The sequence below is a fragment of the Lepidochelys kempii genome, chromosome 2 (assembly GCF_965140285.1).
Source record: "Lepidochelys kempii isolate rLepKem1 chromosome 2, rLepKem1.hap1, whole genome shotgun sequence".
Taxonomy (NCBI): Eukaryota; Metazoa; Chordata; order Testudines; family Cheloniidae; genus Lepidochelys; species Lepidochelys kempii.
In genome coordinates this window covers 148,767,802-148,794,578 of record NC_136381.1, presented here as the reverse complement: position 1 = coordinate 148,794,578, position 26,777 = coordinate 148,767,802, and the positions used below count along the sequence as shown (strand labels likewise).

General features: G+C 43.4%; 1 protein-coding gene and 1 long non-coding RNA gene across 7 annotated transcripts in view; one reads left to right on the top strand and one right to left on the bottom strand.

Annotated features, from left to right (window-relative positions):
* Positions 1-26,777, top strand: part of TERT (telomerase reverse transcriptase) — a 130,940-nt gene that overhangs the window by 55,615 nt on the left and 48,548 nt on the right. For 4 of the 6 annotated variants that reach the window (XM_073332439.2, XM_073332441.2, XM_073332446.2 and 1 more), the window contains exons 10-13: positions 5,716-5,787; positions 12,998-13,186; positions 18,287-18,413; positions 18,750-18,811. In XM_073332439.2, the coding sequence (XP_073188540.1) occupies positions 5,716-5,787; positions 12,998-13,186; positions 18,287-18,413; positions 18,750-18,811 (450 nt within the window). Of the gene's footprint in view, positions 1-5,715; positions 5,788-12,997; positions 13,187-16,351; positions 16,579-18,286; positions 18,414-18,749; positions 18,812-26,777 lie in introns of those variants that run through there. The other 2 variants (XM_073332442.2, XM_073332448.2) reach the window with 2 other exon arrangements.
* LOC140907153 (uncharacterized) overlaps positions 1-26,777 on the bottom strand; it is a 38,685-nt gene that overhangs the window by 7,869 nt on the left and 4,039 nt on the right. The gene's annotated exons all lie outside the window — the stretch shown is intronic.

Genomic DNA, 26,777 nt, shown 5'->3' with positions numbered 1-26,777 from the left:
CCATTTCAAAGCAACACAGATCCATTGTTTTTGGAGAAAATCATCAATTCTCAAGGAATTGTGAAATCTAATGGCCAATAATAATAAAGATACCTAGCTGTTATATGGCAGTCTTCATCAGTAGATCCCAAAGTGTGTCACATCGTTAATATAGTTACTCTATCCAAAATGTTTTGTGTGTTTCACAAAAGGAATTTTAACCTGTCTCCCCTAAAAGCTGCATAAAATTATAGATTTGAATAAAACACAGTGAGGATGGAATATTCAGACACACTAAGTCAGAGTAATTAAAATCTTTATTGGAGTCCTCGAATACCATGCCCATTTATAGCAGGTTCTTCACTAGTTTGGTTGATCACACTGCAATTGTGTGGAGCTACTACACATCACCTTCATATATGGTAGAAAGGGGTTGGGAATTTACCTTACAAAAACATTAGAGTTTAAATACATTTTGTTTCATAATTTTTCATGCATGGTTGAGATACTAATTAAGATGATTTGGCAGCAAGCTAATTTTTGCTGTTTTCATGTCAGAGCTCTAATTTCGTTATCTAGGGATATGAAACTAGTATATAGGGGATAAACTAGGTTTGTTTCTGACACTTAAACAATTGGCCTCCCCAAGGAATCTTAGGCCCTGACCTTGCTGCATGCTAAGTGTTCTTAGTGTCTCACAGGACCAAGCCCATACAAATTAATTTCCTTAAATATGTTATTTGTCTAATCAGGAATTCGTAAAATTCCTTTGTCTGCTATTTATGAGGAGAACCAAATCCATAAAATGGCCCAACTACTATACCATTAGTACTAAGGCATTTTAGTTCTTGTTGTCACTGGTAAAATGAAACTGTTTATTGTGGATAGGTAAAATCATATGAGTTTCTGATTTTCTGAGGGTCTCGCTTTAGGGACAGAGTGGGGATAGTTTGACTGCCTCAACTGAATTTCCATACTTTCCAAAGTTTGGGGTTTCTCTAAATTTAATCTTAATTCTGAATTTTCCTGGGTTTCTAACACTGTTGCTTTTAATATCAGCGTTCTCATTCTTGGAAAATGATATCCATTCAAACCACTGCAATATGCCTGCAGCCTTAACTCCACCATAATGAAGGTTTGTGCAGGAATTTCCTTAGTGTCTTTAACTGGTAACATGGGAGTAAAGAGCAAAAAGGGCTGGAGGGAAAGTTGTTCCACGCCCCCATTCCCTTCTTGAGGTCTGCAGGAAGGGAGCTTCAATATTACATCCTTCATGGTCCTTATGAAGGGATCCCAGCTCCTATGGATCTTAGGAGGCTCTGCCTTGGTAAGTATATCAACTCTCTGAGCCTTAGGAGATTTGCCAGGTACCCACCAATGCTACATGTTTAGGAGAATTGTAAGACGTCCCGCAGTCTCTTCCCACAAGTATTATGCGTACCTGGCATGATGAGTCCTGGGAGTCTTGCAGCCCATTGCCCTCTGAGATTTAGGAGGCTCTTTGAGGGCTTCCTGAAATCCTAATCCCCATGAATGTAAAGAGATTTTCTGCCCTCCCACACCTATGCACATACACCAACACCTGCTAGTCTTAAAATGCTTATCAGGATCCACCCCTTCCTGAATCTTAGGAGGCCCTTTGGTGGTCTCCTAATACAGATTCTATCCTGTGATCTTTAGGGGAGACTATTCGGTGGAGTTTGGGGGCCCTTCACTCCCGTCCTTAATAAGCTACTCAGCCCAGTTGACCCATAACAGGATCATTGAATCCCTAATGAGCCAAATTAGGGTCACAGGTCATTATTGGAGTATACCTCAGCTCCGTAAGGTTTGCCCCTGCCATCTAGCCTCTATAATCTCCCTGTGTATTCTTTTCTCCTGTGAACTTTAGGAGATGCGCAGGAGTATCACTCCACCTGGGTAACTGCATCAGCCTATTGTTAAATATTAGGATGTCCACATCAATGGCATAGAAGTGAAGAGGCTAGTAGACTTCTACTCATACCCATTCTCCACAAATGCTATAACCCATCAATACCCCACTGCACAAGCCTCCTTAAGTCTTCTGGGGCCCCCTGTAGGTTAATTAAAATGCCAATGAGTGGTCAAAGATTTATGTATTGACTGAGTGAGAACTAGGACTTAAGAGCCGAGGTGCTTTTCAAGATCCCATTATGCACCGATCTGCATCTCTAGACATATAAATACCGTTAAAAATCTGGCCCTTTGGCTGAGATTTTCAAAGTAATCTGAAAGTGTTAGGTGTCAGATTTCCACTGAATTTAAAAATCTCAGCTTTAGTGATGATGCAATTTAGTACTGGATTGACAGCTTTGGAAATCTGAAATCCTCTGTCTGCAGGAAATTACAGAACAGGCAGCAAGCAGATAAACATCCCTAAACTGGTCAGTCAGTCTTAATTTGTGCTTTTATGTGGCCATGAGAAGTAAGTTGCTATGGTCATATATGAAAATCTGTTCCAGCTATCTGTACGTGACCCTGCATTATGGCAGACTACAATACAGATTTGCTTTAGTTCCCAAGTTCACTAATTAAAGTTCACTATAGGCAAAATTCACTAATTAAAAGTGTGTGTGTGTGTGTGTGTGTATGTATGTACTGTGACAGGGTCAGGCCAGATGGCTACAGGAGAGTGATAGAATGCAGATATATTAGCCCCAGGTTAAGTAGGTCCCTTTTCCCTGAGTAAGGTAACAGGGAAGGTTCCAGAACAATCAGGAACTTTCTGCAAACAATTAAGGCAGACAGGCTGATTAGAACACCTGCAGCCAATCAAGAAGCTGCTAGAATCAAGTAAGGCAGGCTAATCAGGGCACCTGGTTTAAAAAGGAGCTCACTTCAGTTTGTGGTGTGTGTGCGAGGAGCTGAGAGCAAGAGGTGCAAGAAGCTGAGAGTGAGAAGGCGTTCTACTGGAAGACTGAGAAGTACCAGCATTTTCAGACATCAGGAGGAAGGTCCTGTGATGAGAATAAAGAAGGTGTTGGGAGGAAGTATAGAAGGATAGAAGCAAGAAGCTGAGAGTGAGAAGGCGTTCTACTGGAAGACTGAGAAGTACCAGCATTTTCAGACATCAGGAGGAAGGTCCTGTGATGAGAATAAAGAAGGAAGTTGGGAAGCCATGGGGAAGTAGCCCAGGGAGTTGTAGCTGTCACACAGCTGTTACAGGAGCCACTGTAAACAGCTGCAATCCACAGGGCCCTGGTTTGGGACCTGGAGTAGGGGGCAGGCCATCCCTCCATTCCCCCAACTCCCTACTTGATACCGGAGGAGTTGACCTGGACTGTGGGTTACGCCAGAGGGGAAGGTCTCTGGCCTGTTCCCCAATCCACTAGGTGGATCAGCAGAGACTGCGGGGATTGTTCTTCTTCCTTTTCCCCATGCTGGCCAGTGATTAGGCTAACTGAGTGAACGGCAGATATGAGCCACAAAAGGGGCCAAATTGAGGGCTGCCGTGAACCTCTGAGGCGAGCAAATCCACCAATAAGTGCAGGACCCACCAAGGCAGAGGAGGAACTTAGAATCATAGAATATCAGGGTTGGAAGGGACCTCAGGAAGTCATCTAGTCCAACCCCCTGCTCAAAAGCAGGACCCATCCCCAATTAAATCATCCCAGCCAAGGCTTTGTCAAGCCTGACCTTAAAAACTTCTAAGGAAGGAGATTCTACCACCTCACTAGGCAACGCATTCCAGTGTTTCATCACCCTCCCAGTGAAAAAGTTTTTCCTAATATCCAACCTAAACCTCCCCCACTGCAACTTGAGACCTTTACTCCTTGTTCTGTCCTCTTCCACCACTGAGAATAGTCTAGAACCATCCTCTCTGGAACCACCTCTCAGGTAGTTGAAAGCAGCTATCAAATCCCCCCTCATTCTTCTCTTCTGCAGACTAAACAATCCCAGTTCCCTCAGCCTCTCCTCATAAGTCATGTGTTCCAGACCCCTAATCATTTTTGATGCCCTTCGCTGGACTCTCTCCAATTTATCCACATCCTTCTTGAAGTGTGGGGCCCAAAACTGGACACAGTACTCCAGATGAGGCCTCACCAATGTCGAATAGAGGGGAACGATCACGTCCCTCGATCTGCTGGCAATGCCCCTACTTATACATCCCAAAATGCCATTGGCCTTCTTGGCAACAAGGGCACACTGCTGACTCATATCCAGCTTCTCGTCCACTGTAACCCCTAGGTCCTTTTCTGCAGAACTGCTGCCTAGCCATTCGGTCCCTAGTCTGTAGCTGTGCATTGGGTTCTTCCGTTCTAAGTGCAGGACCCTGCACTTATCCTTATTGAACCTCATCAGATTTCTTTTGGCCCAAACCTCCAATTTGTCTAGGTCCCTCTGTATCCTATCCCTGCCCTCCAGCGTATCTACCACTCCTCCCAGTTTAGTATCATCCGTAAATTTGCTGAGAGTGCAATCCACACCATCCTCCAGATCATTTTTGAAGATATTGAATAAAACCGGCCCCAGGACCGACCCCTGGGGCACTCCACTTGACACCGGCTGCCAACTAGACATGGAGCCATTGATCACTACCTATTGAGCCCGACAATCTAGCCAACTTTCTACCCCCTTATAGTGCATTCATCCAGCCCATACTTCTTTAACTTGCTGACAAGAATACTGTGGGAGACAGTGTCAAAAGCTTTGCTAAAGTCAAGAAACAATACATCCACTGCTTTCCCTTCATCCACAGAACCAGTAATCTCATCATAGAAGGCGATTAGATTAGTCAGGCATGACCTTCCCTTGGTGAATCCATGTTGACTGTTCCTGATCACTTTCCTCTCCTTTAAGTGCTTCAGGATTGATTCTTTGAGGACCGGCTCCATGATTTTTCCGGGGACTGAAGTGAGGCTCATTGGCCTGTAGTTCCCAGGATCCTCCTTCTTCCCTTTTTTAAAGATTGACACTACATTAGCCTTTTTCCAGTCATCCAGGACTTCCCCCGTTCGCCATGAGTTTTCAAAGATAATGGCCAATGGCTCTGCGATCACAGCCGCCAGTTCCTTTAGCACTCTCGGATGCAACTCGTCCGGCCCCATGGACTTGTGCACGTCCAGCTTTTCTAAATAGTCCCTAACCACCTCTTTCTCCACAGAGGGCTGGCCATCTATTCCCCATGTTGTGATGCCCAGCGCAGCAGTCTGGGAGCTGACCTTGTTCGTGAGCTGACCTTGTTCGTGACTTTGTCACTGTGTGTGTGTATATATTTGTACGCTTGGGCCTGGTTGCAACTAAAATGTAAGTCAACCTAGCTACGTCACACAGGGGAGTGAAAAATTCACACCCCAGGGAGATATAGCTAAGCTGACCTAAGCCCCAGTGTAGACACCACTAGACTGACAAAAGAAATTCTTCCGTTGAGTTGGCTACTGCCTCTTTAGAGAATGGGTTTACTACAGTGATGGAAAAACCCTTCCATTGCTGTAGCAAGTGTCAACACTGTGGTACTAGAGCTGTAGCTGTGTCTCTGTAGCATCTGAAGAATAGACAAATACTTGCGGGAACAATGTAACAATGAGGGAAATTCTCATTGAAATTTTTTGTAGGCAGTTTGGAGATCATATTGCTTGCTTTCTTTCGTTTTGTGAATAAAAACAGAATAAGTACACTAGTCCATAGCCATCCACTTTAGGAACAACATAAAAGAAAAGAATATTTTCAAACTAAATATAAATTTGTTTAACTTTTTTTTTTTTTTAATTCCAGAGTGCTGATACGGTTAATTGATGACTTTTTGCTACTTACACCTCACTTAACACTAGCGAAAACTTTTCTGAGGTATGCCTTCAAAGACCCAGGTTTAAAATAATAAGCATTAGTAAATTTTGTTTGCATTGACCTCCTGTATAGAAGCATATATATTTTGTTCATTGATTAATATTTCGGTATTGATAAAATAAAATTTAAATTAAATGTGGAGGGGTTTTTTTTCAAGAAAATGTTTAAACTTCCCGTTCTGGAAAGGTGAGTGTCATGATAGATCACTGTTTCTGAGTCCATGCTCTGTTGCATTTGACTGGGAACAATCGTATAGTTAAGTACTTGGACATCAGCCAGTATCAAAATAGTATATGTCTGCCCCAGCTAGGATCTCTGATGACCCCTACTGTCCCTAGTTTAAAGCCCCTTTCTACTTGCTGATGTTGATGGGGCTCCATGCTGCAGTTGTTAAGGTGAACTGGGCCAGAGGAGCTGACCATTGTCTATTTGACCATTTTGTTTCAGTCTTTAAAAGCTGTTCTGGGTACATTAATAAAAAATCCATACTAAGCAGTCATGACTGCTGTCTTTAATTCTTGGGGAAAGGCTTTGGCTCTTTGATGGTCTAGCAGTACTAAATATTCTCTGATATGAGTGATCTTGGGTGAGTATCTGAAGATACTCCTGGCCCCCTGGTGGCAACAAGGATGTCCAATGTGAAACTTCCTTGAAAGGACTCAAAGAACAATTGTTTAAAATTCTTCAGAGTTATATTCTTCTGTTGGGTGCCAAGAGAGACACACAGATACCATGGAGATGAAAGCAGCATAAATACCTGAGGGGGAGAAGGGCTTACATTGATGCCAAATGCCTTTTTGCAAGTCCAATGGGAAAAGTCTTGAAGGTGTATTTTAAAGTTCTTAATGCAATCAGCTGTATCTTGCTCTTTGTGGCCAGTTAGACATTTTGAGGGGTTACTGGTGGTGTCTAGTATCAATTAGAAGAGATTAACTTGAGCCTCTCTAAGTGCAGGTTGAGGCACTAGTGAAATAAGTCATACCACTCATGTGCTGTGAACATCCCTTGTTTTACTCAGGGGGAAGGGTGAGAGGGGGAATTCTGCACCAAAAACTTAAAAATTTTACACAGTATTTTAAAATGCTGCAAAATTCTGAATATTTTATACGGTATGTCAAAATAATGCAGTTGAATCACACCAGTTTTGATTATTTTGGTTGTTTATTTAAACTACAATACAGTGGATGAAGAATGGGAGTGGGGAGCATTGGAGGAAATCCCCAAACTCCCTTTGTCTAATAATGTAGCTTTGATCCTCTATTTCTAGATGTTAATAAACAAATATATGCAGCCATATGCTCAGAGTTACATCATAGGCAATGAAGAGAAAGTGAGGGCTGCGTAATCAAACTCACAATTTATCCTGGCTACTGACCATCTCCAGAAAGGTAGTGGCAAACAGTTCATGGAGCACATTTTGATAGGAAAATTTTTCAGTCCAAAAATTCAGACCAGTTCTAATCACTAAAGCACCATAAGCATTTATAAAGCCATACTGTCATTTACAGTAAGGCTCCTTTACACCACTCTGACAATGTAAATGAGTCTTAAAACTTTTACACCTGTTTTGTGCTCCTGGGGGAATTAACTAAGAATGGGAACAATTCACTAACAACAATGGGAACAACTAAGCAGGCAGGCTGCCACATTATGCTCTGTGTGAGGGGACAGAGCTTGCCCATGCCTACCTCCGAACACTCCAAAGCCCTGCACCTCCATGTTGGGCGCTCTGCAATAGCGAGCAAGAGGGACAGAGTCTCTCTTAGTTTGTTTGATGATCCTGATGGTACTTTCCAAATCGCTGCACTTTATGTCAGTGTCTGTCTTTTGTCATCACCATGTTTCTGGAGTTTGGGTAACGTACAGTAAAGTCCTAACTTGTTTTCCCAGAGATAATTAGAATACATGGTGCTCTCCTAGTAATGGCTGGTCTTAGACCTCCTGGATTTGGCAGAGAGGTTTTGTCAGACACAATAAGTCTCTGCAAGGACCATGGTTTAGGTCAGAGGTGGGCAAACCCTCCTGCCTGGCCCCTGAGCCCCTGGCCTGGGAGGCTTATCCCCAGTCCCTCTCCCCTGCAGCCTCAGCTCACTACGCTGCTGGCGCAATGCTCCGAGCAGGGGCTGCAAGCTCCTGGGGCAGCACAGCTGCAGAGCCCAGCATGACCCGGTGCTCTGTGCCACACGGTCAGGGAGCAGGGTGGGTTGGATAGAGGGCAGGGGAGTTTTGGGGGGTGGTCGGGGGTGGATAGGGGTCAGGGTGGTCAGAGAGCAGGGAACAGGGGGTTTGAATGGTGGCAGGGGTCCCGGGGAGGCAGTCACGAAGCAGGGTGGGGTTGGATGGGGCAGTGGGGGGAAGTTAGAGGCAGGGGTTCTGGGGGCAGTCAGAGGACAGGGAGAAGGGGTGGTTGGATGGGGCAGGGGTCCCAGGGGAGCAGTAAAGAAGGAAAGGGGTGGTTGGATAGGGTGGCGGGAGGGCCATCAGGGGCAGGGGTTCTGGAGGTGGTCAGGGGACAGAGAGAAGGGGTGGTTGGATGGGGCAGGGGTCCCAGGGGGGCTGTCAGGGAACAGGGGGCATTGGATGGGGCAGGAGTCCGGGGTGGGGCTGTCAGGGGGGCGAGTAATGGGGGGAGGTAGATAGGGGGTGGGGGCTGGGCCACAGCCCCTCCCCTAACCAGCCCTCCATACAATTTTTGAAACCTGATGCAGCCCGCAGGCCAAAAAGTTTGCCCGTCCCTGCTTTAGGTGTCGGGCCTGATGGATACAAAAGCAGAGTATTCTCTTGCAGCTAACAGTCATAGAATCATAGACTATCAGGTTGAAAGGAACCTCAGGAGGCCATCTAGTCCAACCCCCTGCTCAAAGCAGGACCAATCCCCAATTTTTGCTCCAGATTTCTAAGTGGCCCCCTCAAGGATTGAACTCACAACCCTGGGTTTAGCAGGCCAATGCTCAAACCACTGAGCTATCTCTCCCCCCTCAATTATGTATGTCCTCTTCAAAGGCTTGGAAAGCTCTGAGTGTTGTATGTCGCCATGCTGATCTATTTGACACACCCTTCTTGAGATCATCCGGTTTTATTGCACCAAAGTGTATGCTGTTCTTGATGCTGTCCTTGTAGCGCTTTCTGGCGCGGCCTTGATTCTGGCCTTGATCCTTGTGCCAATTCTCCATAGAACATTTTTCTCGGGGGTCGATGTTCAGGCATCTTCAGGTATCTGTGTAATAACACTTGTTTCAATTGAGGATGGCCTGTTCAATAGTTGGCTGAAGTGTTCAACCCATCTCTGTTCCATGCCATGTTTATCTTTGTCATAAATATAAAGGGAAGGGGTTAAGAAGCTCTGATACAGTACTATAAAATCCTCTTACCTGTAAAGGGTTAAGAAGCTCAAGTAACCTGGCTCGCAAATGACCAATCAGGGGACAAGATACTTTCAAATCTGGGATGGGGGTGGAAAGGCTTTGTCTGTCTGTGTGATGGTTCTGCCGGGGCCAGATCAAGAAAGCGAGCAATCCAACTCCTACAGAATTAGTAAGTAATCTAGCTAGAAAATGCATTAGATTTTCTTTTGTTTTGGCTTGTGAAATTCGCTGTGCTGGAGGGAATGTGTATTCCTGTTTTTGTGTCTTTTTGTAACTTAAGGTTTTGCCTAGAGGGATTCTCTATGTTTTAAATCTGACTGCCTGTGAGATTATCTTCCATTCTAATGTTACAGAGTTGTTCTTTTATCTTTTCTTTGTGTTTCTAATAAAGTACTGTTTTTTAAGAAGCTGATTGGGGTTTTTAGTGTCCCTAAAAACGCAAGGTTGGTCTGTGTTCATCTTATTTATTCTCAAGCCACCCCAGGAAAGCGGGTGTAGGGCTTGCAGGGAGACAGGGTTCCAAGTGGCCCTCCCTAAATGTTTGTTTGAATCACTTGATGTTGGCAGTGTTTACCTAATCCAAAGTACAAGGGAGAATTTGTGCCTTGGGGAGTTTTTAACCTAAGCTGGTAAAAATAAGTTTAGGGGGTCTTTCATGTGGGTCCCCACATCTGTACCCTAGAGTTCAGAGTGGGGAGGGAACCCTGACCATCTTTGATGACTGTCCTGCCATCAGCCATCATGATTGAACCACTTTTGAAGGTTCATAGACTAGCTTCAAGGAATCAAATAACTTCGTTTCATTTGTTTCCGCATACATTTGAATGTCTTCTGCTACCTTCTCCCATCCTTTACTTTGTGTTGAGCGTAGTTGCCTTTGTGTCTTGCTTTGCATATGTTTGAATCTATCTTTCAGGTGGACTGAGTATCATTTTGCCAGTTTTCGAAAGCCTCACTTTTTTCATTCAAGAGTACTATGATTTCCTTATCATCTTTGTCAGAAAAGAAGCCCTTTTCTTCCATCCAAGAATGTCAGTTGCAGTTTTTTTGTACTGTGTCTCTGAATTCCTCCCATGAGACAAGTTTATCAACAAGGTTGGTTTCTAGTGCACTTTGTAGCTTGTCTTGGTAGGATGCATGGTTTAATTTAGCAATATCAGGGGACATCTTGATGGTTTTGGGGCGTTGCAGGCATGTGGGTACAATATGTACATTCAGTATTGACCTAATCATTCTATGATCCATCCAGCACTCTGGTCCGCGCATGGCTCTGGTGATCCTGACATCTCTTATGTTACATTATCGGACAATGATGTAATCTATTAGATGCTATTGTTTGGATCTGGGGTGTATCCATGTAATTTTATATTTCTATGTTTGTCTGAAGATGATATTTGTAATTGTCAGGCTATGTTCTGCACACTTGTTAGGTGTAGGAGACCGTTTTTGTTCATTTTTCAATGCTATTTTTTCCAGTGACCTCTTATCAGTTGTTGTTATCTTTACCTATTCATGCATTGAAATCTCCTAGGATGTTTAGTTTGTCACTTTGTGGTGTTGACTTGATGGGAGAGTCAAGATCAGAATGGAACTGTTCCTTAGCATTGTCAGGGCTTGTTAAGGTGGGCACAAATGCACTGATGAGAGTAGCAAATCGCGACTTATTTAGTGGTAGCCCGAGTTTCATGAGTCTTTCGTTGATGCCTTTGGGCAGTCTTCAAGACACTTCAAGAGTTTGGTCTTGATTGCAATTCCCACTCATAGAACCATAGAATATCAGGGTTGGAAGGGACCTCAGGAGGTCACCTAGTCCAACCCCCTGCTCAAAGCAGGACCAATCCCCAACTAAATCATCCCAGCCAGGGCTTTGTCAAGCCTGACCTTAAAGACTCCATGAATTCTATCTCCGTGTGGTTCTTTTCCCTTCCAAAAGAAGGTATGACCCCCAGCAGGTTCTGTAATAAAGCCCTTGTCTGCCAATCTAGTTTCACTGAGCGCTGCAATGATAATATCATACCGGGGTAGCTCTTTTGAAAGGAGAGCTGTTCTTATTGCAAATCAAGAAGTATAGTCTTTATCTATCATAGTCCTGATGTTCCAAGCAGAAATCTTTAGTGCTTTTTTTTTAGTTATCTTTTGGTTTCGACCGTGTTGACGATGATCCACCAGCCATAGTAAGCTGGCTGGATTTTATTTGGACAGGCAATGTTTGAGGCACCTTTGCTAGCCCCTTCCCTTACAAAGGGAGAGCAGTGCAATCCTAAAAAGGGCTGCCCTGTCGCCTGGGGTGTTGCCAAACTTCCTTACTGCCCCTGGTCAGGAATGGGCCACCAATGTCCTCGGCCACCTGTGTGCAGGCTTGTGGCTACAACTGCCAGTAATCATCGCCACCTGTTGCTTTGCCACTCCTCCGTCACCACAGGACTTTTGAAGAGAGATGTGCATGAATGATGTGTGCGTGAGGTTGATTAAAACGGGAATCGTTGCACTAAGACAATCCCATTCTCTCAACTGCTGAAGCTTGGCCCACTGGCACAAAGGTTGCTACAACTGGAGGGTTCTTTAGCTGCAGTAGATAGCGATGACTTCTGTAGTGCCCCGTTGTGCCTTTTGCCTTCCACAATGCATTGCTGCACTGCTTTTCAAGCTGTTGGACCAATATCACTCTTTTCCTCCTTGGCTACCAGAATAGTCTTTGTATGATTGGGAGGGCAATCCTTAAATCACCATCAGTTTTCATACTTCCGGTTACCCTCACAAGCTTTAGCCTGCCTGCTGAGGCAGTTTACCAGGGCATGGGCACTGTCGCATACTTACAGCTACTTGGAGCTACTGGTGAGAGCTGAGTGTACAGTGAGGACCAAAGAGGAAAAGAACCACTCAATATCCCTTCTCTGTGTATACATGCCCAATAACACACTCAAGGCCTACCTCCTGTGGCACATTAGTCCAAAATTATGTATCTGGACCTTGTAATTGCGTGGCAGTATCCATTCCAAGACTACTCCCCTACTCTTCCAAGCCTAGTATACTTCAATCAATGTAGTGTCCTTTATGAGGTTTAATTTGATATTAAATTCAATTTCTTTTACTCTGACTCAAATCTTGCAGTGTCCTTCAGATATTAGTATTGCATGTATAACTGCATTGCAAGTGTTGGGGAGTAGTTATAGATTTTGACAGCAGGAGAGTAGGGAGCCATTTATGTCAGTTGATACTGTCAAGGGGTTGCATTTACTCTTTATCTCTCTGTTCTGGGGAACGGCAGAAGTGAATTTAAATTTGACAGTATATGTTTACCCCACTATACCCTACCCAGTATCTGCCTCTAAATTGTTATCAATCGATATATTAGCTTGATATTTCTGCTACAATGAAATCTGTGGTTTGAACAGGGGCAGAGTTAAGATTGTTTATCATTTATGTAACCTTATTTATGATTTTTTATAATGTTTTATAATATATTGTTTTTACCTCATTTTCTGCTCTAAGAATTAAACTCTTCATTTCATTAATCATTTCCTTAACCCTTTTATTGGTTCCTTTTTGCCTTAAGTGCCTTCAATTTTTGGATCTTAGGGAGCATTCACTCAGCTAAAGAGTTGGAGACCCTTTGTTTTTGTAACACCTCTTTTGTATTCTCAGAGATTTCTTCACTTGTGTTCGAATTATTTCTCAACATTTACAGTAGTTTATATAATGGACAGTAATCAGGATTCTTTTTCCTGGAAGATAGCCATAACAATTTTGGACTTGCTTTTGATAAGCATCAGACTAATAGGTTAATGTCACTTATATTACACATCACACATTATATTTTTGCTAACCATTTATATCTAATTTAGGACTCTGGCAACAGGCATTCCTGAGTATGGCTTTCTAATAAACCCCAAGAAGACCGTGATGAATTTTCCTGTTGATGAGGATATCCCAGGATGTTCCAAATTTAAACAGTTACCATATTGTGGTGTGATCCCATGGTGTGGGTTGTTACTAGATATACAGACACTTGAGGTTTACTGTGACTACTCCAGGTAAATATGGACACTGGTTAAACTTCCTTGTATAAATTAATATGTACTGAGATGCACAAGAACATTGGTTTTGCTAAACTAATGATATAGATGAGTCCACTACAAAATGAGTATGATCAGCTCTGCCTCCCATACAATGAATGAGAACATTCTCTTGTGCAATAGAATCATAGAATATCAGGGTTGGAAGGGACCTCAGGAGGTCATCTAGTCCAACCCCTGCTCAAATCAGGACCAATCCCCAATCAAATCATCCCAGCCAGGTCTTTGACAAGCCTGACCTTAGAAGTTTTTAATGAAGGAGATTCCACCACCTCCCTAGGTAACGCATTCCAGTGTTTCACCACCCCCCTAGTGAAAAAGTTTTTGCTAATATCCAAACTAAACCTCCCCTACTGCAACTTGAGACCATTACTCCTTGTTCTGTCATCAGCTACCACGGAGAACAGTCTAGGTCCATCTTCCTTGGAACCCCCTTTCAGGTAGTTGAAAGCAGCTATCAAATCCACCCTCATTCTTCTCTTCCATAGACTAAACAATCACAGTTCCCTCAGCCTCTCCTCATAAGTCATGTGTTCCAGTCCCCTAATCATTTTTGTTGCCCTCCGCTGGACTCTTTCCAATTTTTCCACATCCTTCTTGTAGTGTGGGGCCCAAAGCTGGACACAGTACTCCAGATGAGGCCTCACCAATGTCGAATAGAGGAGAACGATCACGTCCCTCGATCTGCTGGCCCCTACTTATACATCCCAAAATGCCATTGGCCTTCTTGGCAACAAGGGCACACTGTTGACTCATATCCAGCTTCTCGTCCACTGTAACCCCTAGGTCCTTTTCTGCAGAACTGCTGCCTAGCCATTCGGTCCCTAGTCTGTAGCGGTGCATGGGATTTTTCCATCCTAAGTGCAGGACTCTGCACTTGTCCTTGTTGAAGCTCATCAGATTTCTTTTGGCCCAATCCTCTAATTTGTCTAGGTCCCTCTGTATCCTATCCCTTCCCTCCAGCGTATCTACCTCTCCTCCCAGTTTAGTGTCATCTGCAAACTTGCTGAGGGTGCAATACACACCATCCTCCAGATCAGTTATGAAGATATTGAACAAAACTGGCCCCAGGACTGACCCTTGGGGCACTCCACTTGATACCGGCTGCCAACTAGACATGGAGCCATTGATCACTACCCGTTGAGCCCGACAATCTAGCCAACTTTCTACCCACCTTATAGTCCATTCGTCCAGCCCATACTTCTTTAACTTGCTGGCAAGAATACTGTGGGAGACCGTGTCAAAAGCTTTGCTAAAGTCAAGGAACAACACATCCACTGCTTTCCTTTCATCCACAGAACCAGTTATCTTGTCATAGAAGGCAATTAGATTAGTCAGGCATGACTTGCCCTTGGTGAATCCATTCTGACTGTTCCTGATCACTTTCCTCTCCTCTAAGTGCTTCAGAATTGATTCCTTGAGGACCTGCTCCATGATTTTTCCAGGGACTAAGGTGAGGCTGACTGGTCTGTAGTTCCCAGGATCCTCCTTCTTCCCTTTTTTAAAGATTGGCACTACATTAGCATTTTTCCAGTCGTCGGGGACTTCCCCCAATCGCCATGAGTTTTCAAAGATAATGGCCAATGGCTCTGCAATCACATCCGCCAAATCGTTTAGCGCTCTCGGATGCAACTCATCTGGCCCCATGGACTTGTGCATGTCCAGCTTTTCTAAATAGTCCCGAACCACTTCTTTCTCCACAGAGGGCTGGTCACCTCCTCCCCATGCTGTGCTGCCCAGTGCAGTCGTCTGGGAGCTGACCTTGTTCGTGAAGACAGAGGCAAAAAAAGCATTGAGTACGTTGGCTTTTTCCATATCCTCTGTCACTAGGTTGCCTCCCTCATTCAGTAAGGGGCCCACACTTTTCTTGACTTTCTTCTTGTTGCTAACATATCTGAAGAAACCCTTCTTGTTACTCTTAACATCTCTTGCTAGCTGCAACTCCAGGTGTGATTTCGCCTTCCTGATTTCACTCCTACATGCCCGAGCAATATTTTTATAATCTTCCCTGGTCATTTGTCCAATCTTCCACTTCTTGTAAGCTTCTTTTTTGTGCTTAAGCTCAGCAAGGATTTCACTGCTATGCCAAGCTGGTCGCCTGCCATATTTACTATTCTTTCTACACGTCGGGATGGTTTGTCCCTGTAACCTCAGTAAGGATTCTTTAAAATACAGCCAGCTCTCCTTGACTCCTTTCCCCCTTCTGTTATTCTCCGAGGGGATCCTGCCCATCAGTTCCCTGAGGGAGTCAAAGTCTGCTTTTCTGAACTCCAGGGTCCGTATTCTGCTGCTTTCCTTTCTCCCTTGTGTCAGGATCCTGAACTCGACCATCTCATGGTCACTGCCTCCCAGGTTTCCGTCCACTTTTGCTTCCCCTACTAATTCTTTCCGGTTTGTGAGCAGCAGATCAAGAAGAGCTCTGCCCCTTGTTGGTTCCTCTAGCACTTGTACCAGGAAATTGTCCCCTACATTTTCCAAAAACTTCCTAGATTGTCTGTGCACTGCTGTATTGCTCTTCCAGCAAATATCAGGGTGACTGAAGTCTCCCATGAGAACCAGGGCATGCGATCTAGTAACTTCCATGAGTTGCCGGAAGAAATAAGATGCCTTCGTCATCACTCCACTCTAGTTTAACATTTCAAATCCAACCCAGATCAGTAGTGGTTTCCGAGAAATGCATCTGATGGTCTGTAGTTCAGTTTCAAGTGGACAGATGTCTGTAACACCACAACCTTATAACCTCAGGTGATATTACTGGATATCTTGCTGACGTTCTGAATGGAAGAACTAAGGATTGAATGGGCTATGGAATTTGATTAATTTCCTGTGGATTATTGGGGACTAAACATGCTGCACTCCAGTAATATTCCCTTAGTGGGGCTAAGTCATATTGATTGAACTGTATTGTGGAAAATTATAATGGTACCTCCCATGTGTGTACCTGATCTCTGGATAAACTTTGTTTTCTAAGTTTGTCAGTGAGGCACTTTTCATCACCAAAAATCATATGAAAAAGATTATGGTTCTGTTTCTACTCTCCCTTTTTTGTGGGGGTGTATGTGCATTGTATACATTTTTTTTTTTTTGTTCATGGTTGGCACTCTTAATTTTTTTTTCTTTAAGGAGAGAATATACACCCATGGAAACTGTATCTGGTGAAAAAGGAGGTACTCACAAGATGTGAACCAGTGTTTTAACAGTAGGGATGGAGAAGGAATGGTGGACTTGAGAAATATTTATAGATGGCAAAGTGAAAGGTTCGAGAGCCTAGTTTCAAGGAGAGAAAATGGAGGGTAATCAAAGATAACTTCAAGGTTGCTACCTAGAGGATGGTGGAATTGTCATCTGTGATGGAGAGAGAATTGCTTAAATGGCCTGGGAAGAGAACTTTAAAATAGGACTGATGCATGTGTGTTATGAGAGTGCTCTATATCTGCATGTAAATAAATACGGTGCCAGTAAATGGCACTCAAGAAGATGAAAAATTATTTCTGGATTTTGTAGGATCAGGAAAGCTCGTTGATGGGCTCAGAAAATGGCTTCTTCTGTGCAGCTCTTTACATGGTGCTCTTAACACAATGCATGCAAAGAAACTCTTGACGCTATGGACCCACGTGCTGTGGGAGTATTGGTGGTGGGGAGAAGGAATGGGGGTGGAGGAACTTACAGAACTTTGGAATGCCTCTTGAGAACGTCTTTGATTTAGATGAGCTTCACTTAGGTTGCTAATCCTCTTATTTTTAAGGGCCATCAGGAACCACTATAATCATCGAGTCTGACTTCCTACCTAACATAGGCATGGAATTTCACCCAGTAATTACTGCAGCAAGTTCAAAGTTGGTTGAGATAAAGTCTATCTTTTAGAAAGACATCCATTTTTGATTTAAATATTTCAATCAATGGAGAATTATCCCGTTCCAATGGTTAATTACCCTCACTCGCTGTTTAAAAAAGAAATGCACCTTATTTCTAGCGTGAATTTGTTTGTTTCATCTTTCACCATTGGACCTGTTGTGCCTTTGTCTGCTAGATTAAAGAGCCCTCTCCTATCAGAAATCTTATCCTCATGTAGGTACTGTAGACAACGATCAAGTAACCTCTTAACCTTCTTTTTGAAAACCTATGTAGATGGAGCTTTTAAAGTCTCTTGCTGAAAGGCAACTTTCCAGATCTTGAATTCAAGATCATTCAAGCTATTGTCTAAACCCTCTCCAGTTTTTCAATACCTTTTTAAGTGTGGACACCTGAACTGGTCACAGAATTCCAGTAATAGTTTCACTGCACTAACGCCATATACAAAGATAAAATAACCTCCCTCTTTCTACGTGATATTCCCTTCCTTATACATCCATGGGAGTACACATCTACAGTATGGCCTACATTCTTTGTTCCTAGATGTATATCCTAGGTCATATTAAAATGCATGGTCTGTATAAGTGACCTGTTCTTTTTATTTACCACTGATTCTTGTGTCATCAACAAACAATTAAATAGAAAAAAATGTAAATTCATTGCTTATAATGATAGTGAATATTACTGCCCCGAAACAGATCCCTGCAGGACCCATTGCAAACATCTCCCTTGGATGATCATTTCCCATTTACTTTTTGGCACCTCTGACCACTCCTTTAATAATAGTAAATAATACAATCTGTATAGAATAAAAAGGGAAGAGCTAGTCAGAGTGCAAGAAATGACTTCAGGAGGGGCTGCTGAAAGTCCTGAGGATAAAAAAAAACGTACTGGAAATGGGGGCGGGGGAGTGTTGTGAACACAAATATTCAGGATAATTTAAGGAAGAAAGTATGGGGAGCAAAAAGGGAAAATGAGTCGTCATAGCAAATCCCAAAGGGATGTATCCTCTTTGCAGCTCAAGCTCTACCTGGATAAATCTCCAAAGAGGTAAAGGGAAGGGCAGTTATAAGTATATCAGAGGAAAAAATACTAGTAGCAATAGGAAGATAGTACATCTATTTTAATCTTTTTCTACCATTTATGGAGTTAATTTACAGAAATAATCATGTTAAAACTGTATTGTTTTTCCTCTTGTCTTTGTAGTTATGCCTGTACTTCTATCAGGTCAAGTCTCTCCTTCAATTCAAGCAGCACAGCAGGGAAAAACATGAAATACAAACTTGTCACAGTCTTGAAGCTGAAATGTCATAGTTTATTTCTCAATTTACAGGTGAAAATTGAAATACTTCAATTTTTTTTTATTTAGTGTTTCCAAAGTAATTTTAAATGTCTTTAGTTCTGACACTTAGTCTGATTGTACAAAATGCTGAGCATATCTTGGAGGTGCTGAAGTTACTGAAAATTGAGGATGCTCAGCACTTTGCAGAATCAGACCCTTGCAGAATTGTGTGAATATGTGATGATAGGAATTTTTCAAGGGTGGTATAAAACCTTATTTCTCTGTGGTCCAATCCCAGGCTGTTGGATTTGAACATAACATACATTTTTAGGAGCACTCTAATATACATTTGTGTAGATTGATTTTTTTTTGTATCTTTTATTCTAGGTCAACAGTCTTAGAACAGTTTTCATTAATATTTATAAGATATTTTTGCTGCAGGCCTACAGGTATGTCAATGTCTTCTTCAATAACTCAGAAAATTTCAGTACTGTTATATGCCATGTGAAGGAGCTGTGGATTAGAGAAAAGTAACGCCATAAAAGTTTGCCCTGATAGTTTTTGTATCAAGTTGTAGCATTCTTTCTACAGGTATTAAAATATATCGGCCCATGTAATGTTGTAAGGTTCAGGATGTGCCAGTATATGAAGTGTGTGTTTAGGTTAACCTGCATTTTAATAAGTTGATCAGGAAGCGGGTTTTTTTTAAAATATTTTAAAGCATCCACAAGTGACATAAGGAAGAAGGAATCTGGGATGAAATACTGTTTTGCTCCATTAGGATGACCAGAAAACATAATTCATTAACCAGACTGTACTGAGAACTATGTGTCTGGTGCAAAACTGTCAGGACTTTGACCTGTATTCTTCTGGTCCTGATTAAGGTATAATTCTCCCAAGTTAACTGCAGTTTCTTAACTGCTGATAATTTTTAATGATTTTACAGCTGAACAAGTGTAGCTGTCCTCAGTGAACAGTTGTTGATCATCAGATAAAGTTCATATTCTGGTCAAGGATGAATAGAAATGATCGCAAGTTGACAACCAGCTAAAAAAAGAGACATTTTAATCTTTGTGCGTCACATGCTGCTCATCTGCATTGGAGGTGGGGGAGAGCAAAGTAGAACACAAAGGGATGGAAAAGCCCAAAACCATAGAAATGGGGGCCAGTAATATGAAGTGTGTGTTTAGGTTAACCTGCATTTTAATAAGTTGATCAGGACGCAGGGTTTTTTTAAAATATTTTAAAGCATCCACAAGTGACATAAGGAAGAAGGAATCTGGGATGAAATACTGTTTTGCTCCATTAGGATGACCAGAAAACATAATTCATTAACCAGATTGTACTGAGAACTACGTGTCTGGTGCAAAACTGTCAGGACTTTGACCTGTAATCTTCTGGTCCTGGTTAAGGTATAATTTTCCCAAGTTAACTGCAGTTTCTTAACTACTGATAATTTTTAATGATTTTACAGCTGAACAAGTGTAGTTGTTCTCAGTGAACATTTGTTGATCATCAGATAAAGTTTATATTTTGGTCAAGGATGAATAGAAATGATCGCAAGTTGACAACCAGCTAAAAAAAGACATTTTAATCTTTTTGCTTCACATGCTGCTCATCTGCATTGGATATGGGGGAGAGCAAAGTAGAACACAAAGGGATGGAAAAGTCCAAAGCCATAGGAATGGGGGGCAACGTAAAAACCAACTAACTTGCTACCCATAAGATTGTAGGAGCCTCTCCATGCAAACCATGCATGATGGGGCATGATGATGTTGTCCTATAATTCAGATGAGCTAATTTTGCAAAATTCTCTTGTCAGTCTGTATTCTGTCCACTGGACCATTCCCTGGCTGGTGAGGGGAGCTGGAAGTAATATTCTTGCAATTGTACTGTATTCCCCAAACTTACAATTCAGAGCTGATAAACTGTGGCTTGTTGTCAATGACTATTTCTTCTTGAATGCTAAAAAGATGTCTTTTCTTAACTTTTCTTTGACGTTTTGACTTGTGGGTCTAATTCTAATGACAGGTTTCAGAGTAGCAGCCGTGTTAGTCTGTATCCGCAAAAAAAAAAAAAAAAAAAAAAAAAGGAGTACTTGTGGCACCTTAGAGACTAACAAATTTATTTGAGCATAAGCTTTTGTGAGCTACAGTTCACTTCATCAGATGCATTCAGTGGACTAATTCTAATGAGTAGATTTCTACAAATTTAGAAAAATATTCAGTGTTATCATATTGGTAGGCCTCCCCTGTATACACTGGTCTAGTGCTTTTCTTTTCTTTTCCAAGGGCTATCGTTAGGGCCCTACCAAATTCACAGCTGTGAAAAATGCATCGCAGACGGTGAAACCGATCTCCCCTATGATATCTGGCTATTGTAGGGGAGGGGCAGGGCTGGGTGCACCTCAGCCAGAGGCTCTTGCCGTGTGCTGGGCTCCAGTGGCTAGTCCCAGCTGGGCTGGGGAGGGATTAGACTTCCTCTTCCCCTGCATAGGCCACTCCCAGGGCTGGGTCAGAGCCACCTCCGGGAACCTCCCCCCGTAAGGCTGGCCCTGCCGCCCCCTCCCCCCCGAAGTGATGACTGCTCATATCCTGTGACCCTCACTGCTACTGGTGGTGGCACTGGCTTTAGAGCAGGGTGCTACCCTGCTCTGAAGGCAGTGCCCCTGCCAGCAGCAGCGCAGAAGCAAGGGTGGCAATCCCATGACCGCCCTACAATAGCTTTGCTATTCCCCATGACTCCCTTTTGGGTCGGGACCCCCATAGTTACAATATTATGAAATTTCAGATGTAAACATTACACTGACTATTTTAAAAATCCTATGACTGTGAAATTGACCGAAATGGACCCTGAATTTGGTAGGGCCCTAACTATCATGTAATGCTGTGGCTGAACGGTTGTTTTAATTGTGTCTTTCTGACACCAGACTTGCATGATTTACCATGCATTTTAGGTGAGTTTGTTGGCCCACTACACTGACATTTATGCTTGCTTCCACCACTTGACTACAAATAATTATTAATAATGATAATTGCCACTTTAGATGTCAGTCCTACCTTTATGCACCACTGCAATCCTCAAAATCCTCACTCAGCTGTCACCAACTTTGTAAGTACCTACGTTTCTCCCAGTGAGCATGTGCATAGCCACCTCAGACTAGGTGCTTGGGTGCCTACCTCATGCTAAGCCAAAATGGTATCCTCAAACTAGGTGCTCCCCCCCACTTGTCTTGTCTGTGTGGGCATGCTCAGAGCATGCATAACCCCACTCAGAACAGGAGGTGCTCCTGTTATAACCTTTTGTCCAGTGTCTCAAGAACTCCCGCATGATATGGGAGACCCAGGTTCATTTCCCCCCCCCTCCTTAATGTTGAAAAGGAATTTGAACTTAGGGTCTTCCCTCTCCCAGGAGAATGCCCTAAGCACTGGGCTATGGGCTATTCCAGGGCAGGTTTCTCTCAATGTCTGCTGTTGAAATTGTTCCACTTTTTATAAATAGTAACTATGCATTGGAGCAGTGGGACTAGAACATGGGTCTCATATTCCAGGTGAGTGCCCTAACTGCTGGGCTGTAGAGTTTTCTCTCTTTTATTGGCCCAAAGATTATTTAATAACCCACAGTGCAGTAGCTAGGGCATTTCCCTGGTGAGTAGGAAACCCACATACAAATCCCTTTCCCCACCTCAGGCAAAAGGGGGAATTGAATCTGGGGCTCCCATATCCCAGGTCAATGCTGTAACCGCTGGGCTAACATTTATATGGGGGCAGTGGTGATACCACCACCTCCTCCAAAAAACAGCTTAGGCATCTAAATCCAGGAGAGGGTTCATGGCTATGAATCCTAAGCAGAGATAGGTACCTCCCTCTGGCCTAGATGTAGGCACCTAAATCCCATTGAGGGACAGGAGTAAGGACCCATCCTCTCCTCAGCATGTCCTGTTGGCTAGCTTTGGCAGCTCCTGGTTCACAGTGCTGGCTTTTGTGGATCCCGTTCTTCGGCATTTGTCTCTCCTCATGCATTGTAAAGGGAGCTTGGTCACCTAATTTGGGACTGGGGATTCCACTGGGTGGCAAGGAGCCTAAAAATCAGGCCTTGCAACACCAAAGTCCCTTTGTGGGTCTGACCCTGTGGAAGTACAATGCAATAGGCATAGAAAATCAAATTTGGAAAATTTTCTTTCAAAAGTCCCTTTGTGGGTCTGACCCTGTGGAAGTACAATGCAATAGGCATAGAAAATCAAATTTGGAAAATTTTCTTTCACTGGATAGAAGTCACAGGCTGTATGCACAACGTCATTAAGTCACTGCGCCAACTGCATCTTACAGTTGTGTATCACCACTAGTGGCTATTTTACATTGTTCTAATCTCTATAGCGAGACTGGAAGGCCACTCAAAATGACTCCCACATGTTTCATAATACATTTTAGGTGGCAGAATTTCAGTTCGAGCCTTTCTTTCTTTTTTTTTTTTTTTTTTTGGTGGTGGTGGTCTGCCCTTACTCCCCTTTATAACTCATGTGTCCTTAAGAACATAGCTGACTTTGTTGTAGGATGCACTTTTGTCTGTTAAAGTCCAATAGCCTTGATTGCCTTAAAAACTTGTTTTAACCTTTGTGTTATAATCTTCTTCTAACTTCCCATGAACTAAAATGTCTTCCGTATACATTTCCATTCCCTCCAAGCTTTGCAGTATTTAGTAGGGTTTGACGCTGAATGGGAACAAATGAAATCAATATCTTCTTTTTCTAAGTTACATTATAAAATTTGTCAGCTTGGTATTCTCGGGGGGGTGGAACTTGCCAGCATTTACTAACTACATCTAGTGAGGAGACCATTACTGCACCAACTAACCAACTATCTTCTGCTGGTGTAAATTTTTCTAGCTCTATTGAATACTACTACTTCTGTGCTACTTGAGGGATGTGGCCCTTTATTTTCCGTGGCAAGAGCAATATACCTTTCCCCCCCAGTATTGACTCATTAAACTTGTTTAAGTCTACAGATATCACCATACCTGCATTTGTCATACAACTCCATAGGGAGACACCATTCTGTTTCAATACTTCACTCTAATACATCATTCTATTCCATTCTAACTGTTGTTTCGCTTTGGAAGCAGCAGGTTTGGGGAGAGCTCAAAGGACATAGCCCACCTTTCAAAAGAACTTGCACAGGTTCTCCCTTAGTAAGCCACCTTTCCAACACCATTTCAACTTCCTATGTTTTATGTGGCCTATCTCTGTGGCTGTGGTTTGATCTCGGAGATTACTTACAATGGATCCATTAACGTCAAAGGTGTGAAACTCTTACTGTGACACAGGGTCTGGGATCCCTCCCTAAGCTATATTTCGTAACAAGGGAGAATGGGTAAGAGAAAAATCCAGTCTGCCTACTTGGATGGCCTAAGTCGTAAGTGTTCGATAAATATTTCTGTTCTGTAGTTATATCATATGATGATTATGAAACACTTTCCATTCCAAGAAGAAAAGGAGTACTTGTGGCACCTTAGAGACTAACCAATTTATTTGAGCATGAGCTTTCGTGAGCTACAGCTCACTTCATCGGATGCATACCGTGGAAACTGCAGCAGACTTTATATATACACAGAGAATATGAAACAATACCTCCTCCCACCCCACTGTCCTGCTGGTAATAGCTTATCTAAAGTGATCATCAGGTTGGGCCACTTCCAGCACAAATCCAGGTTTTCTCACCCTCCACCCCCCCACACAAATTCACTCTCCTGCTGGTGATAGCCCATCCAAAGTGACAACTCTTTACACAAGGTGCATGATAATCAAGTTGGGCCATTTCCTGCACAAATCCATGTTCTCTCACCCCCTCACCCCCCTCCCAAAAACCACACACACAAACTCACTATCCTGTTGGTAATAGCTCATCCAAAGTGACCATTCTCCCTACAATGTGCATGATAATTAAGGTGGGCCATTTCCAGCACAAATCCAGGTTTTCTCACATCCCCCCCACCCCCATACACACACAAACTCACTCTCCTGCTGATAATAGCTCATCCAAACTGACCATTCTCCAAGTTTAAATCCAAGGTCGAAACAGCAGACTGGACTTCTACATAGAGTGCTTCCGCCGACGTGCACGGGCTAAAATTGTGGAAAAGCAGCATCACTTGCCCCATAACCTCAGCCATGCGGAACGCAATGCCATCCACAGCCTCAGAAACAACTCTGACATCATAATCAAAAAGGCTGACAAAGGAGGTGCTGTTGTCATCATGAATAGGTCGGAATATGAACAAGAGGCTGCTCGGCAGCTCTCCAACACGAGTTTCTACAAGCCATTACCCTATGATCCCACTGAGAGTTACCAAAAGCAACTACAGCATTTGCTCAAGAAACTTCCTGAAAAAGCACAAGATCAAATCCGCACAGACACACCCCTGGAACCCCGACCTGGGACATTCTATCTACTACCCAAGATCCATAAACCTGGAAATCCTGGGCGCCCCATCATCTCAGGCATTGGCACCTTGACAGCAGGATTGTCTGGCTATGTAGACTCCCTCCTCAGGCCCTACGCTACCAGCACTCCCAGCTACCTTCGAGACACCACTGACTTCCTGAGGAAACTTCAATCCATCGGTGATCTTCCTGATAACACCATCCTGGCCACTATGGATGTAGAAGCCCTCTACACCAACATTCCACACAAAGATGGACTACAAGCCGTCAGGAACACTATCCCCGATTAATGTCACGGCTAACCTGGTGGCTGAACTTTGTGACTTTGTCCTTACCCATAACTATTTCACATTTGGGGACAATGTATACCTTCAGATCAGCGGCACTGCTATGGGTACCCGCATGGCCCCACAGTATGCCAACATTTTTATGGCTGATTTAGAACAACGCTTCCTCAGCTCTCGTCCCCTAAAGCCCCTACTCTACTTGCGCTATATTGATGACATCTTCATCATCTGGATCCATGGAAAAGAAGCCCTTGAGGAATTCCACCATGATTTCAACAATTTCCATCCCACCACCAACCTCAGCCTGGTCCAGTCCACACAAGAGATCCACTTCCTGGACACTACAGTGCTAATAAACAATGGTCACATAAACACCACCCTATACCGGAAACCTACTGACCGCCATTCCTACCTGCATGCCTCCAGCTTTCACCCTGACCACACCACACGATCCATCGTCTACAGCCAAGCTCTGCGATACAACCGCATTTGCTCCAACCCCTCAGACAGAGACAAACACCTACAAGATCTCTGTCAAGCTTTCTTACAACTACAATACCCACCTGCAGAAGTAAAGAAACAGATTGATAGAGCCAGAAGAGTTCCCAGAAGTTACCTACTACAGGACAGGCCTAACAAAGAAAATAACAGAACGCCACTAGCCGTCACCTTCAGCCCCCAACTAAAACCCCTCCAACGCATTATTAAGGATCTACAACCTATCCTAAAGGATGACCCAACACTCTCACAAATCTTGGGAGACAGGCCAGTCCTTGCCTACAGACAGCCCCGCAACCTGAAGCAAATACTCACCAACAACCACATACCACACAACAGAACCACTAACCCAGGAACTTATCCTTGCAACAAAGCCCGTTGCCAATTGTGCCCACATATCTATTCAGGGGACACCATCACAGGGCCTAATAACATCAGCCACACTATCAGAGGCTCGTTCACCTGCACATCCACCAATGTGATATATGCCATCATGTGCCAGCAATGCCCCTCTGCCATGTACATTGGTCAAACTGGACAGTCTCTACGTAAAAGAATAAATGGACACAAATCAGATGTCAAGAATTATAACATTCATAAACCAGTCGGAGAACACTTCAATCTCTCTGGTCACGCAATCACAGACATGAAGGTCGCTATCTTAAAACAAAAAAACTTCAAATCCAGACTCCAGCGAGAAACTGCTGAATTGGAATTCATTTGCAAATTGGATACTATTAATTTAGGCTTAAATAGAGACTGGGAGTGGCTAAGTCATTATGCAAGGTAGCCTATTTCCTCTTGTTTTTTCCTCCCCCCCCCCCCCCAGATGTTCTGGTTTAACTTGGATTTAAACTTGGAGAATGGTCAGTTTGGATGAGCTATTATCAGCAGGAGAGTGAGTTTGTGTGTGTATGGGGGTGGGGGGGATGTGAGAAAACCTGGATTTGTGCTGGAAATGGCCCACCTTAATTATCATGCACATTGTAGGAAGAATGGTCACTTTGGATGAGCTATTACCAGCAGGATAGTGAGTTTGTGTGTGTGGTTTTTGGGAGGGGGGTGAGGGGGTGAGAGAACATGGATTTGTGCAGGAAATGGCCCAACTTGATTATCATGCACCTTGTGTAAAGAGTTGTCACTTTGGATGGGCTATCACCAGCAGGAGAGTGAATTTGTGTGTGGGGGGGT